Below are 13,922 nucleotides of genomic sequence, written 5' to 3'. Positions count from 1 at the left end.
TTCCTTATAGGGAGAATGCGGACATATCGAATCCCGCACTCCCAAGGGATCGGCCTCTAGGCGTCTTCCCGTAATCCGGTTAGGTTCTCCTTTTGGGAGCATCCCGGATGGGCTTTGCGAAGATTTTTCTCCTTCTTTCGCAAACAAAAAAAAAGATGTTACATATAATATTTTGCATATTCTTACTAATCCTATGACGACCCCAATCGCGAAGTAACATTTAGATCTATCGTTTTTATTGCACAAGATATATATATATATATATATATATATATATATATATACTTGCTAATTAATACTTTTAATTTCAATTTGCTTATTCATACATTTCAGCCGAGGCTATCCAAGAAGTTTCTTGGGAAACAAAATTAAACTGTGATACACTATCTAATAACGTGTAGACCTCTATGTATCGATTGTGTTTATCCCTTATCTTGACTGGCGCGGTTGATACAGGGTCCGGCAAAATGATCTCCCACATTTTAATCTTTAATAAAAACGCCATTGTAAAGGCTATTTAGATTTTATTTTTATTAACTGAAAATTTATGCTATGCCATTTGTTTTTATTGAGTTTTGAAAATTACAGAGTCCAAGTGACGATCATTTTTTTCGATACACGGTTAGGAGATCGTTCAACTGCTTCTCTTAGCTGCAACATTTTCAGGTGTCCGAACACTTCTGGGTCTACCAGTTGATTTTCTTTTTAAAGCTGAACCTGTAGCTCTAAAATTTGAAACCCACAACAGTATTGTTTTGCGATCTGGAACTGGAGCATGTCTACCAAGCGCGAAGTGAGTACGAAAAGTTCTTTGCGTCGTAATCACAGATTCGTTACTTTTCATAAATGTTTCGATAACGAAGACACGATACTCGCCCGTCCAATTCATGACAACAACTGAAATGGCAAGGCGCGAGCTACCAACCGACTACGCTAAGCTCCCCCTCTCTTCAGTGGTTCGGGGACAGTGGCGGTGCAAAATGTGGGAGATCATTTTGCCGGACCCTGTAGTACTTAACTATAACTGACTTGAGATCAGATTGAGAATAATTACAAGTCAAAGTATTGACAACTTTCTTATCGTTACTGGAGTTTTGTTTTGAGTCTTTCAATGATTTAAGTCTTTCAATTTTTTTTCTTTTTTTCCTTTTCTGTATGTAACAGAGAACTATGTTTTTTCCTACAGAGCTTACAATTTCCGGACAAACAATCCTTAAGTGATTTGCCCTGAGAGAATTTAAACATAAGCTCTTCACCCTAACCTGACTTACGGGTCCACTATGGCTAAAGCTTGAAATGATTTGCACTGATATATTAAATGCTTTCCTTTGCAATAAGCACATTTCCCGGATACTATGATTGCTGCGTGCAAAGTGACTCGCTTGTTGTCACCAGCCTGCTGACTATTTACACTTACCTGACTTTAGTTAGCATGCTTAGCTATTGCTTCTAGCATTTGATATCTACAAGATAAGAATTCTTCCAACTCTCGAAAAGTAAGCATCTGGGACGGCTCCAAATTATTCTTCCATGCATTTAACATAGTAAAGTCAAATTTGCTATGTGTATCAACAGATCGTCCCATTGTTGTGTCGGTCTCTTTAACGTCTGCAAAGTATGTTTCACAACACCATCAATTATTTGTCTAATCGCAATGCCATTTTCCTTTTTAGCGACTGGCAAATCAAAAATTGCTTTTATACGCAGAATCATTATTGTATCTTTTTTTTAATCTAGACCAAGCGTTCGCGTAATTTGCTTCTATAAGTTCAATCGAAGATATGACCTCGACCTCTTCGCCTTTCAAAACGGATTTCAAATAATGAAACTTTTGTATATCAGTCAATGTCGCGTTAGAATGTAGTAAAGAATTAAATATGTCATAAAAGTTGCGTCATTCTTCATACGTCCCGGAGAAAGTAGGGAAATCTATTTTTGGCAATCTAATCAAATTACTGTTTTAAATGCGTTCATTTCTTGGAAAATTATTCTGCGACGCTTATTTTAGATTATTAGCTAGGACCGGTCTAACACGATTATTTATTAATTGATCAGTATTCAAACTTAAATTAAGATAATGCCTTTCATAACTGTCAAACTCACTAATTCGTCTTGTGTCGCATTTGCATCTAACATTGCTAGTTCTATGTTAACTTCGGACAATCTCTTTCAAACTTCTTTTAACTTTTCCCTCTCTTAGCTTTATTTCGTCGGCTTAAAAATTTTCTGCATTTATATTTGTGAAATAAGTTTCTCATCGCGTTAGATTGACCTTGGCTAACCTCTTTGACATTTTTTGCCTACTTATTATCTCTTCTTGTAGTCATCTTGCGTTACAAATATACACTTAGATATCATTCATCACGATTACACAAATAGTTTATACTTATAGTTTATACTAAGTGAATATATTAGAGTTCGCTCAGTTCTTTTGTTGCATGCGCCTTCGGCTCCTCTGGTTAATTACCGCTGACGTCACTTCCGTTGAGTCTCCTCGTCTATGAGCGCCCTTGTTTACAACGACGATCGTAGAGAATGTGAATCGAAAACTATTTATTCGTCCTTGCACCGGCCTTTCGGCTAAAATAAATCCGTCTGAATTAGGATAAACTCGTTCGCCGATTCGGAATGGACTAGTTCGCCAATTTTAGACGAGCTCTCTTTTGCAGAATAGGCAGATTCCTTTGAAAATATTCATTTATTCCGATGAAATCCAAGCTTTTTTCCGTTTTTGAGTGTTTTTAGCTTTTTCTTGCTTGTGATAATAGGACGATAATATGCCCACATTTATTGCGAGACTTTATGTTACCTTTTGTTTTGCGGCACTTGCTCAGTTCATACTTGTCTATTTGATGACAATCCGATTCGAAGGATCATATGTTAAATCATGTTCTTGTTTCTTGAAGAGAGTGGTTCACGAATAGTAAGATTTATTTCTAGTAGCTTGTAGATCAAAAATTCAATTTATTGTTTAGTACGCGCTAATTAAGATGTTACAATCTTTTTTCCGCTATTGCTTCGTCTCTCTCTCTCTCTTTCTCTCTCTCTCTCTCTCTCTCTCTCTCTCCTTCTCTCAGCATCACGCTCGAGCATTATACTATTTCATTGATAATGCGTAACATAGATGAGCAAATCGTAATATAGATGAACATGGATGCAAATGCGGATGAATTAATTTATAATGAATAGCAATCTATAGACGAATCGAGATACAAATAAAATCAAAAATAGCCGTATAGCTCCATAAAATGTCAATCAAATCGAAATTTCACTTACCATTTGCAAAAGTAGAGATTTCAAGCTGTTAAATGTTTTTTTAAACATCTCGATACGATGATTTTTGATGAAGTTATACTGTCTTGAAATTTGCCTATTTTGGGGGGGGGGGGGGAGGGTAAAATAGGTGTTGCTTTAATTTTGCTGAATGTAGTTATAAAATGGGTTAACTTAATAGAAACTCTGATCACAATGTAATCTAGAATGAAGTTAAGTTTGAAATCATGATTCCGATCTATGGACACGTTTTTTTATAATATTAAAAAACTGATATCACTTTACGAAAAATGTTTAAATAGAGACTATATTGAGAAATAACTTAAGGATCAAGTTAATAAAATAAAAATGTGATAATTATCCTACCTTTCATTTTACTTTTCTACGGTAGAGAAGTTTACTTTTTGGACATTCCTCGTACAATAAACTTTTTTAACTTTTTCAATAAAAAATGTCTTTAATGATACTTTAGGAATTAAATTTTTTAATGTCTTTCAGTATAATAATAGTAATATTATTTCAGATTAAATATAAATTACTAGTAAATTAACCTCAAATTACATAAAAACATTAACCAAAATCATGTTCTGATATAATACTGATAATGAAAATCTAAAGTTCAAAATACGTACACTATACATTTTCAGTATTAGCAGTGTACATCGGAACAGCTTAAGTCATTTGACAAACGATCAATAACCGAACCCAAATCTTCGTTACCGGCGAGAATCAATATGAAATTCAACATTGTGATTGTCAAAGATATACAAATGATCTAAATCATTTCAATCAGTGATACGTATCATTTAAAATTAAAAAAGAAAATGATTTACAAAGTTCAAAATAGCAGTAAACTTACAGTTATAGTGTGAAATAAAACCAGCAGTTTAGAGAAGAGAGGTTGTCTGGCAGTAAAAGATTTATCTAATATTGTTACAAATTATCATGTCCCAAAAATGACTAACAATAAAAACACAAGCTTATTACAAATAATATAAGTAGACTTCACAAACAATATTGTATGTAAGAATTAGCTATATTTTGTTATTTGAGAGTTCTCTTAAGATGTCCGCATATGATCCATCTAGCACTTCGATGTCTTTTATACAATTGATTCCATTGATTCTGTTTAATATGTTCTGTATTATATGAATCATTTCTCCAATCATTCTTTTGTAACAGTTCTATCCAATTTCTAAAATTTGTACTTTTTCCCAATCCATATTGTTATTATTTAAAATGTGTAATTCAGATATAATCGAAAATCGATTTTATGTTATTAATATGCTCCTTAAGTCTCATTTGTATTTGCCTTTTTATTTGGCCCATATATGACGCATTGCAGTTTTTATAGGTGATTTTATTATGAGGCTATTACAAACTGATTCCGTTTTATCTTTTTGAGTCTTATTAAATTTATCAAGCTTATTAATAACCCGGAAGCCAGCGGTAGTTGTAGATTTATTGAAAATTGAGGTTACTACCTCTGAGATACCTTTAATAAATGGAATAATTAGAAATCTTTTTTTATTTGATTTAAATTCTTCTCCTTATTCTCTACTGAGATTATTAAAAAAAATTTAGATTTATTAACAAATTAATAATATAGTCACATTTATTTATAACATTGAAAATTAGATTTAGACTACAAAATATCTACAAAATCTACAAAATGTTATTTACAAAATATTAACGCACAATTCTGTATTTTTTTCGTAAAATGACGGGTGAGATAATAGAATGGCACGATCTAATAAGTTGTAAATGGATCTTATTTTTTGGCAAGTAGAATGAGTTGAAAAAAACAATAGACATTTTCCTGAAAGAATTTCTTTATGGAATCAGTCAATTATAATTTTATTGTCAATGTTAATTATAGACATTCCAAAAAGTTGAAACCATGGTTATCCTCAACTTCCACAGTAAATTTTAAACGTTTATGTAACTATTAAATTTCCTATGTTACTTAATGTCTCCCTAGGACAAATAAGTAGAATATCGTCAACTATATCTGTAATAGATGAGCAAGTCTAACGCTCAATACATTCTTCTCTAAGTCTTTCAAAACTATGTCTGCAATGACTAGTGATAAGGGAGGACCCATTAGTGTTCGATAAGTCTGTTTATATTCAAATTATTAAACGTGAAATAAGTTGAAGACAATACAAAGTTTACAGTATATATAAATTCTTCTTTCCGTAATTTAGTGTAATTTTGAATGTGTATCCATCTTTTCTCTTCAATGGCCAATTTCAATGAGACATTTGTAAAAAGAGATGTAACATCTAATGAAGCGAGTATGTCAGATTCCCCCACATTGACGCTTGAAAGTTTATTGTAGAGTTCGAATCATACTTCTATATCCTCTCGCTCTAGGAATATTGTCTGAGATGATTATCTCCAAAAATTTAGCCAACTCATATAATATAATACCAATTGAAGAAAATAATCCTAAACGGAATATTTACTTTATGAATTTTAGGCAATGCATAAGCCTTTGGAAATGGAGCATCGCTAGACTTTATGCAAAGATATTCTCTATTGAATATAAATCCTTTTCTTCCCATTTTTTTAGCATTTACTTTCCTTTCTAAGGATTTCTGGATTTTTCTTTATTGTGGAATAAGAATTTTTGTCTTTTAATACGTCTTCTACTTTTTTTAAATACACTTCTTTCTCTAATGTAAACGTGACATTACCTTTATTATCCGCACGTGTAAAAACAATATTTATCGTTCTTTTCGAATCATCCTATTTGTCAAAAAATAGGATTCATTTACAACCTATTAGATCGTACCATTCTATTATCTCACCCATTATTTTACAAGAAGAAATAAATAGAATTGTTCGTTAACATTTTGTTAGATTTGGTTATCCTTTAACATTTTTGGTTATCCTCTAGATCTAGTTTTCAATGTTATAAATAAAAGACTAAAATATTTATTTGTTAATAAATCTTAATTTTTAAATGATCTCAATCCCACAGTAAAAAATTAGAAGAAGAACTCAAATAAAAAAAAGACTTTGTAACCATTCCATTTATTAAAGGTATCTTAAAGATAATAACTTCAATTTTTTCAATAAATCTATAACTATCACTGACTTCCGGGTTATTAATAAGCTCAATAAATTTATTAAAGCTTGGAAAGATAAAACGGTATCAATTTGTAATAGCCACGTAATCTACAAAATCAACTATAAAAACTGCAATATGTCATATGTGGACCAAACAAAAAGGCATTTGCGAATGATGCTTAAGGAGCACTAATAACATAAAATATGATCCAACAAGACTTTTGGTTATATCTTATGGAACACATTTTAATGACCACAATATGGAAAATTGATTGGGAAAATGTAAATATTTTAGAATATTTGTAATTGATGATTGACATGTATTAGGTGTTGGAATTAATTCGTAGCGTTTTTTAATGAAAGAATGTTATTTATTTCACATGAGCATTAAAAAATACATTAATGAAAGTACTTCCCATCACTTGTAAAACGCTACGAATTAATTCCAACACCTAATATATTATTTTTGATTACACACGTACAATTATGTCGGCTCTCATTGGCTTTATACTCCTTTATTGATTTAATCTTTGGAGCCTTTTCTAATTTTAATTGTTATTAAAAAAATTTAGAAATTGAGCATAACTATTAAAGAATGATTAGAAAAATTTCATGTTCAAGGTTCATGTTAAAGAGCTAATGGAATCAATTGCATAAAAGACATCGAAATGTTAGATGGACATCTTAAGAGAACTCTCGAATAATAAAATATAGCTAATTCTTACACACAATATTGTTTGCGAAGTCTACTTATGTTACCTATATTTGTAATAAGCTTGTATTCTTAATTATCATTAGGACATGATAATTGTAACAACACTGGATAAATCACTGCCAGACAATCTCTCTTCTCTAAATTGCTGGTTTTATTATGACTGTAAGTTCACGATTATTTTGGACTTTTTAAATAATTGTTCCTTTTTAAAAATTTTATATGATTTAGATCATTTTTACGATCACAATTTTATTGGACTTAATTGAGCTGATTCTTGTTTGTAACGAGGATTTGGTTATGAACTTTACATTTGATTGTCTTATTGCAGACATAGTGTGTCAATAATTTATTCCATTAAACTGCATGGTTTTTGATTGAGGTCGCTGTTTGGCAGGCCGTATGGATTATTATCCACTCTTTTTTTATAGAATCTAAGTAAAGAAATTTTATGTAATGAACTGTTGATGATTCTGTGAGTCGAAACATATGTATTTTTCCTTTTAATAATTAAATTTTATATTAATTAGGATTATTTGAACATCATAATGAGCTCGATTATTGGTCGTTTGTCGAATGATATATTGGTTTTGCTGTGCAAATATTCGAGCGTTATATTCTTTTTTTTGTATAGCCTAAATATATCTAGAGTTCCTATACACAAAGTCCAGTAATGCCCACAAAATGATGTTTATAGATGTAAAATATATGTAACATATATGTCGAAATATGTGTGTGTGTGTGTGTGTGTGTGTTTGGTGTTCTCTCTCTCTCTCTCTCTCTCTCTCTCTCCCTTCCTTCCCTCCCTCCCTCCATCCTCTCCTCATTCCCCCTCTCTCTACTCATAGATTAATTGAATAAAATTAATTGAGTTCAAAATTCCAATTCAATTTCTTGTCGAGAAGACTCCCTCCTTTCTCTAGTAGAATTCGCCGAATATTTTTAATAAGTCCAATTTTGGTACTCTGTATTCTTAAAAAAAATATTTTTGGGATAAAAGTAACACTGTATGTCTTTGAAACGTTCTAAAGATGTTTGAAGCTCTAATCCGGATATTTAAAATACGTACGGAACGTTCAATATGCACATTTTTAATACGTTGTCAAAATATCATTGTGTTGTGGGTAAATTACTTAAATTATTTAATCTTGATGTAACATAAGATTTGTTGTTGATAATATTTTGATTAAAATTATCATTACATATTTGTTTTATTCACAACTGTTGTTTAGAGTATTAATAATCTTTGCTAATCTTTGCTAATCACATTACAAATCCTTTTACTTTCAAAAATTATTTGTGTAGCTTCAAAAAATTCTTCATTTTAATTAATTTGATAGATTCCAAAATTTTTCTTTCAATAACTGAAAGAACGTGATGTGTATTCATTTCTATTAAACAAATTAATATAAATAAATACTGTAAGTAAAATATGTATGGTGCAAAGAATGTTATGGATAAAAATCTCGCCTATAACAGATAGCCAAGATGATTAAGAAATTTATTGCGATACATGTGTACCATTTTAAGCAATACATGACTATCACATAAAATAAAATTTATTCAACAGTTGCATAAAATCAGTAATTTTTACATTGTAATAATAATTTGAAAAAAAACCGATGTTCAATGAAACAGATTATTATAATTAAGTGACATTTGCGGAAAATAATGAATTTTTACAATACTCTGATAATTGTATTAGGTGTTGGAATTAATTCGTAGCGTTTTTTAATGAAAGAATGTTATTTATTTCACATGAGCATTAAAAAATACATTAATGAAAGTACTTCCCATCACTTGTAAAACGCTACGAATTAATTCCAACACCTAATATAAAATAAATATTTTTTTAAGAAAGCCATGAATTAATACAATTATGTTCACAATAACATATATTTTGAAAGAAATATTGATTAAATGCATTATTACTGATATCGTAAAATAAATTTTAACTTTATATTTTAAACAAGATATATTAAAATATTTTTTACTACACTTTACAAAATACATTAAATAGAATATTTTGTTAAGGATAAATGCTATAATTTATTAAATCATGTAAATACAAAACATTAAATAAGAAATAACTGATTGAAGAAAATATTTTTTTCCACAAGATGTCATTATAGTTTCTTCTTTTGATATTATTACATTACTAATAAATAACAAAACGGTATTCCATAAAGAAATAAATAAAGATATTAATTTTAACAATTTTTTTCGTTCTTGGCTTAAACTCCACAGATATGTATTAATTGGTATATGTATATTTTAATCTTGCAAAAGGATTTTCGAATCTGTAAAAATGGAAAGAAGTAATTGTTTTACAAAAATTATTACATTTAGTTGGTAAAATAAATGACTTTCAGATCCTCTTAACACACTCTGACGAGATTCGCGGATGAAAAGATTCGAAGGCATTAATCGAATTTACTCTCAATAAACTTCCAAGTTTCTCGTACTTGGTCTCATATTCTACAAATTCGCCCAGCCGTTTCATCAGCATTCGCTTAATCGTTTACACACAATGGTCTCCGCGCAATAGCCTCTATCGCAGCCAGATGTACGTAAGGCTTTTGTGATACGATCGAGCCAGTTTTGTTCGTATTTCTGATATCATTAATGAATCGAAACATCTGTGCGAACTTGATCCGACTGAAAGCCATTGCTCTGATTTCTACACTTGAAATCGCAAGAAAATTAATTGCTTGAACAATCCGTATCGGTCACTGATTGATTGGATAATCTGTTCTCTACGAGTTTTAAATAAAAATTTTCCCGAACATGTATTTGTGAAATTATATCTGTAATTGAACAACATTTTTTATTTATTTTACTGATTGCAAACAAAAAAGAAATTATTAATTAATAAAAGCAATCCAAGTAGAAAATTGACGTTTGTCATTTTGATAAAATATTTTTAATAAATATTTTTAAAATATTTTGTTGTCAATTTGACATAATAGAGTCAGTTTGCTATCTGAAAATAGAGATAAGGATTATTTTTTCGTAAAAGATATTCGAAACACACGATGTATAACACGTCGCAATTTTTTGTTTATCCGTCAATGAATAATTGAAATCAGTAAATGAAATAATTAGACATACATGGGAAATTGATTCGCGCGTATTATATATAAAATAAAATAAAAGAATTTTGATGAAAATACATTCATCTCTGATCTATTTTCGTATAATTACGCGTTAAATTAGAAGAAAATTTAACGATTCAATTCTGTTTTCTATATATATAATACTTCATGTTCTCCCATATTTTAACTTATTTCTATTGGTATTTTGTTATAAATGATCACATTTTGCCGATGTGTTTATATGGTAATATATGAAATAACAGCATAACTAATGAAAAATTAGGTATACCGCGATTACGAGCATTAGTAAGTTAATCTGAAAAGAGAGTGAATGAAAATAAACCGCGTGTATTTCCTGCAAACAGTGTGTTTGAGCTTTAATTAGTGAACGGTTTTAGGGAATGAAGCAACCTATTGGAAAACCGTATTTCGTAGACTTCGAAATTGTAAGTTTTCAATCTTTCATTGGAAAGATGAAGATAGGTTTTACCTTGGTTAATTTTCTGAATAAAAGGGTTGTTTTTCTGACAAGTAGAGGAAGTAAAAATATTTGAATTTATCGTAATCTCAAAACGATGTAAACCAAAACTTTTTATTGATTAATAAAATTGTTCTTCAAAAGAAATTTTTAATTTAGAAAAAAATATTTTAGATAAAATTTTATTAAGAAATTAAAGAATACAAATTTTTAGTAAAAATATAAATTTTAAATAAAATGTTTTTATTTAAATTTCTTTTTTCATTTAAATTCTTTTTAATTTACTTTCTAATTTACTTATTAGTTTTTTTTTATACAGTGTATTTTGTTTATCAATAAACAATTGTAGTAAAATCTGTAATGTAATTGATATTAAGTAGATTTACGTAATTGTTAGCAAAAGTTTTTTTAAGTGAAAACAGAAAAGCCACTTAAAAAACTAAGTGAAATCAATAAAACAATGAAATGATTGCAAAGAAGATTCACCTGAACACGTGCTTCCGAGAGTGATATCCGAAGTGCGACTTCCTCTCTGAGAAAAACATCGGGATAATGCGTTTTCTGGAAAAGAGATTCCAATTCTTGAAGCTGTTGAGGTGTGAACGTGGTCCGATTGCGTCTCTGCTTGAAAAAGTTCCAAAGATCTGACTGTTACATATGTCACGAACTTCAAGAACTCGATACATTAAATTATTTCACAGCTTTTAATCAAGAAATCATATTCATGTTATTGCATAAAGATGGCCCTTCTTATGTCACCATGTATAGTGATATTATTATTAATGTACTTACAATATTCTAAGAAAAATCTTAAAATATTAAAATTAAAAGATATATAGGACAAGAGATTGTCGAAGTCATAACTTTTCACATAAAAGCTTGTAACTCAGAAATTATGAAGAATATTTTTAAACTTTTTATAGCATAACAAACTACCCTTTTTTAATGTAATTTTTTCATAATTTTTTTACATTATTTTAATGTTTTAAAGAATTTTTTCAGTATGATAAGATTTTGATAAAAAGGAAGTTATCTAAATTGCACCCTACTGAAATTCCTTATTTAAAACGTTATAATGTGGAAAATAACTTTTACATAAGAAAAGAGAAAAATTATATTTTATTATGCTATTAAAAACTCTAGAATATATTTTTCATAATTTCCAAAACACATGATAATTTCAGGAAATAATTTGAGTTTCTGTGAAACAAAATAAACACTTCATTAAATTTATATAGACATTTTTACATAATAATAAATAGAATAAAAATGTAAGAAATATAAAAATCAAAGACTGATAATGCTTGAGAGCCAAACACTGGATATACATACGTATGTAATGAATACATTTATTAATACATATTATAATTAATACATAATATACAATAGACGTTTCGATCTTAACTGCAGATCCGTCTTAATGTCGCAAAACAATCATTAAAATACAATTCATTCAATTAAAAATTCTTGATCATCTTAAAAATTGAAATTAATAAAACGAATTGTGCGACATATGGTCGTGTCTTGTAATGTAGATGTAAGGAAATTATGATGTCCAAGCGTATTTTCATTATAATTATCAAGTTATCTATGACAAATTATTTGATCCGAATTAAACGGACGTATATAATAAATAATAATCATTGATAAAATATTAAACTTACATATAAACGCAAAGACAAATGTAAAAATATTAGGCAACGTGCGATTTAGGAGATTAAATTATGGAACAATTTAGGAGACTACTGATGATTCGAAACTAGAGCAGTTTGTAAACGTATATTTATTTTATCTGCAAACAAGAATGTCAAGCAAACTTCAACCCTATTAATTTAATTTTAATAGTATTCTAATCGTAAGAAATGATCAAAATTCAGGCTATTCAACTTATATTTTCTGCAATTCTACAATGAAATACGTTGAAAAACAGCAACCAATAAAAAATTTCTTATGCAGAAATATATACATAAATATATACATAAACATACATAAACATCTATGAACATTCATAAACATATATATGAGCAATTCTTTTACATAATTTACTTAATTTTTTAAAACTTAATTTTTTTTTAACAAGGGAAGTTACCCACATGTCTAATTAGTTTTGAAAAAGTAATGGTTAGGAGTTATATCCTTCTTCCTAACTAAAATGAATACTATTAATATTATTTGCTTGGAAAATTTGATATTTGTTAGGAGAATGGAGTTAAAATCTACTATAATCGGCTCTGAAAATGGGTTTAAATGACACTTTTTTCGTAATTTAAAAAAAAATTTTTTTATTTTTCTACATATGAGTAATACATATACGTAAGTGGAATAGAAAAGAAAATAAATTGAATCTCGATCAATGGTGGTGATGAAGCAAGCGATTTGAATGATAGTGATGAAACAAATAATTACCAGCTGTCTAGTACCACCATTTTTTTTAGAATTTCTTTTAATTTAATTTTTTTTTAATCCTACTTTAATAATGCGCAATAGAAAACGTCGAAAGATAGCCGTCGTTCATCTTATTATATGAAGTACATTTATATAACTTTAATCAAGCATAAACATTTTGAATTAGGCTATTTTGAATTCGCCATCATTGATTGAATTCGCCAGCATTTAATTATTAGGTGTACAAATAAGTTTCCGCCGTTTGACAAAAGACGCCGCCACTAGCAAGCTATGGTTAAAATTGTCTGATATAAAACATTATATCGCAAGGTTGGACATCTGTCAACAACATAACCTTGAAATACTAGCGATTTTGTATCAGCATCATATATTTTTTTTTGTGCGAAAATGCCGAGTTTTGAGCCGAATAAGCGTCATTTGCGGGAACTTTTGATTTACTTCTTTAATTTAAAGAAATCTGCAACTGAGGCTCATCGATTGCTTGTAGAAGCAATCGATGGTGAGGCTGCCTTAAGTGAGAGAAGTTGTCATGAATGGTTTCAAAAATTTAAGAACGGTGAATTTGACGTCGAAGACAAAGAACGTAGCGGAAGGCTGAAAGTGTACGAAGACGCGGAATTGGAAGCATTATTGAATGAAGATTCGTGCCAAACGCAAAAAGAACTTGCACTTACATTTTGACTTACATCAATAAAACATTATGTATCATTCTTTCACAGTAAATGCTTAATTTTTGATTAAAAACGGCGGAAACTTATTTGTACACTTAATAACAGATTCATATTCAACTTGTCTTACACAGCATGCTCAGATTCATTTTGATAAAAAATTCGATTATTGCAACTTTACGTATAAAACTGAATGTCGAAGGCGTCATTTTAGA

The 13,922-nt window shown here is 29.4% G+C and overlaps 1 protein-coding gene across 2 annotated transcripts in view; it reads right to left on the bottom strand.

Annotated features, from left to right (window-relative positions):
• Positions 1-13,922, bottom strand: part of LOC105155036 (uncharacterized) — a 342,981-nt gene that overhangs the window by 314,906 nt on the left and 14,153 nt on the right. For both annotated transcript variants that reach the window (XM_087409286.1, XM_087409287.1), the window contains exon 2: positions 11,120-11,254. In XM_087409286.1, coding sequence (XP_087265412.1) covers positions 11,120-11,254 — 135 coding nt within the window. The remainder of the gene's footprint in view (positions 1-11,119; positions 11,255-13,922) is intronic.

This window comes from Acromyrmex echinatior, chromosome 9, assembly GCF_024713525.1.
Source record: "Acromyrmex echinatior isolate Ae372 chromosome 9, ASM2471352v2, whole genome shotgun sequence".
Classification (NCBI taxonomy): Eukaryota; Metazoa; Arthropoda; class Insecta; order Hymenoptera; family Formicidae; genus Acromyrmex; species Acromyrmex echinatior.
Note: the sequence above shows the minus strand (reverse complement) of the source record. Positions and strands in the feature narration are given on the sequence as shown.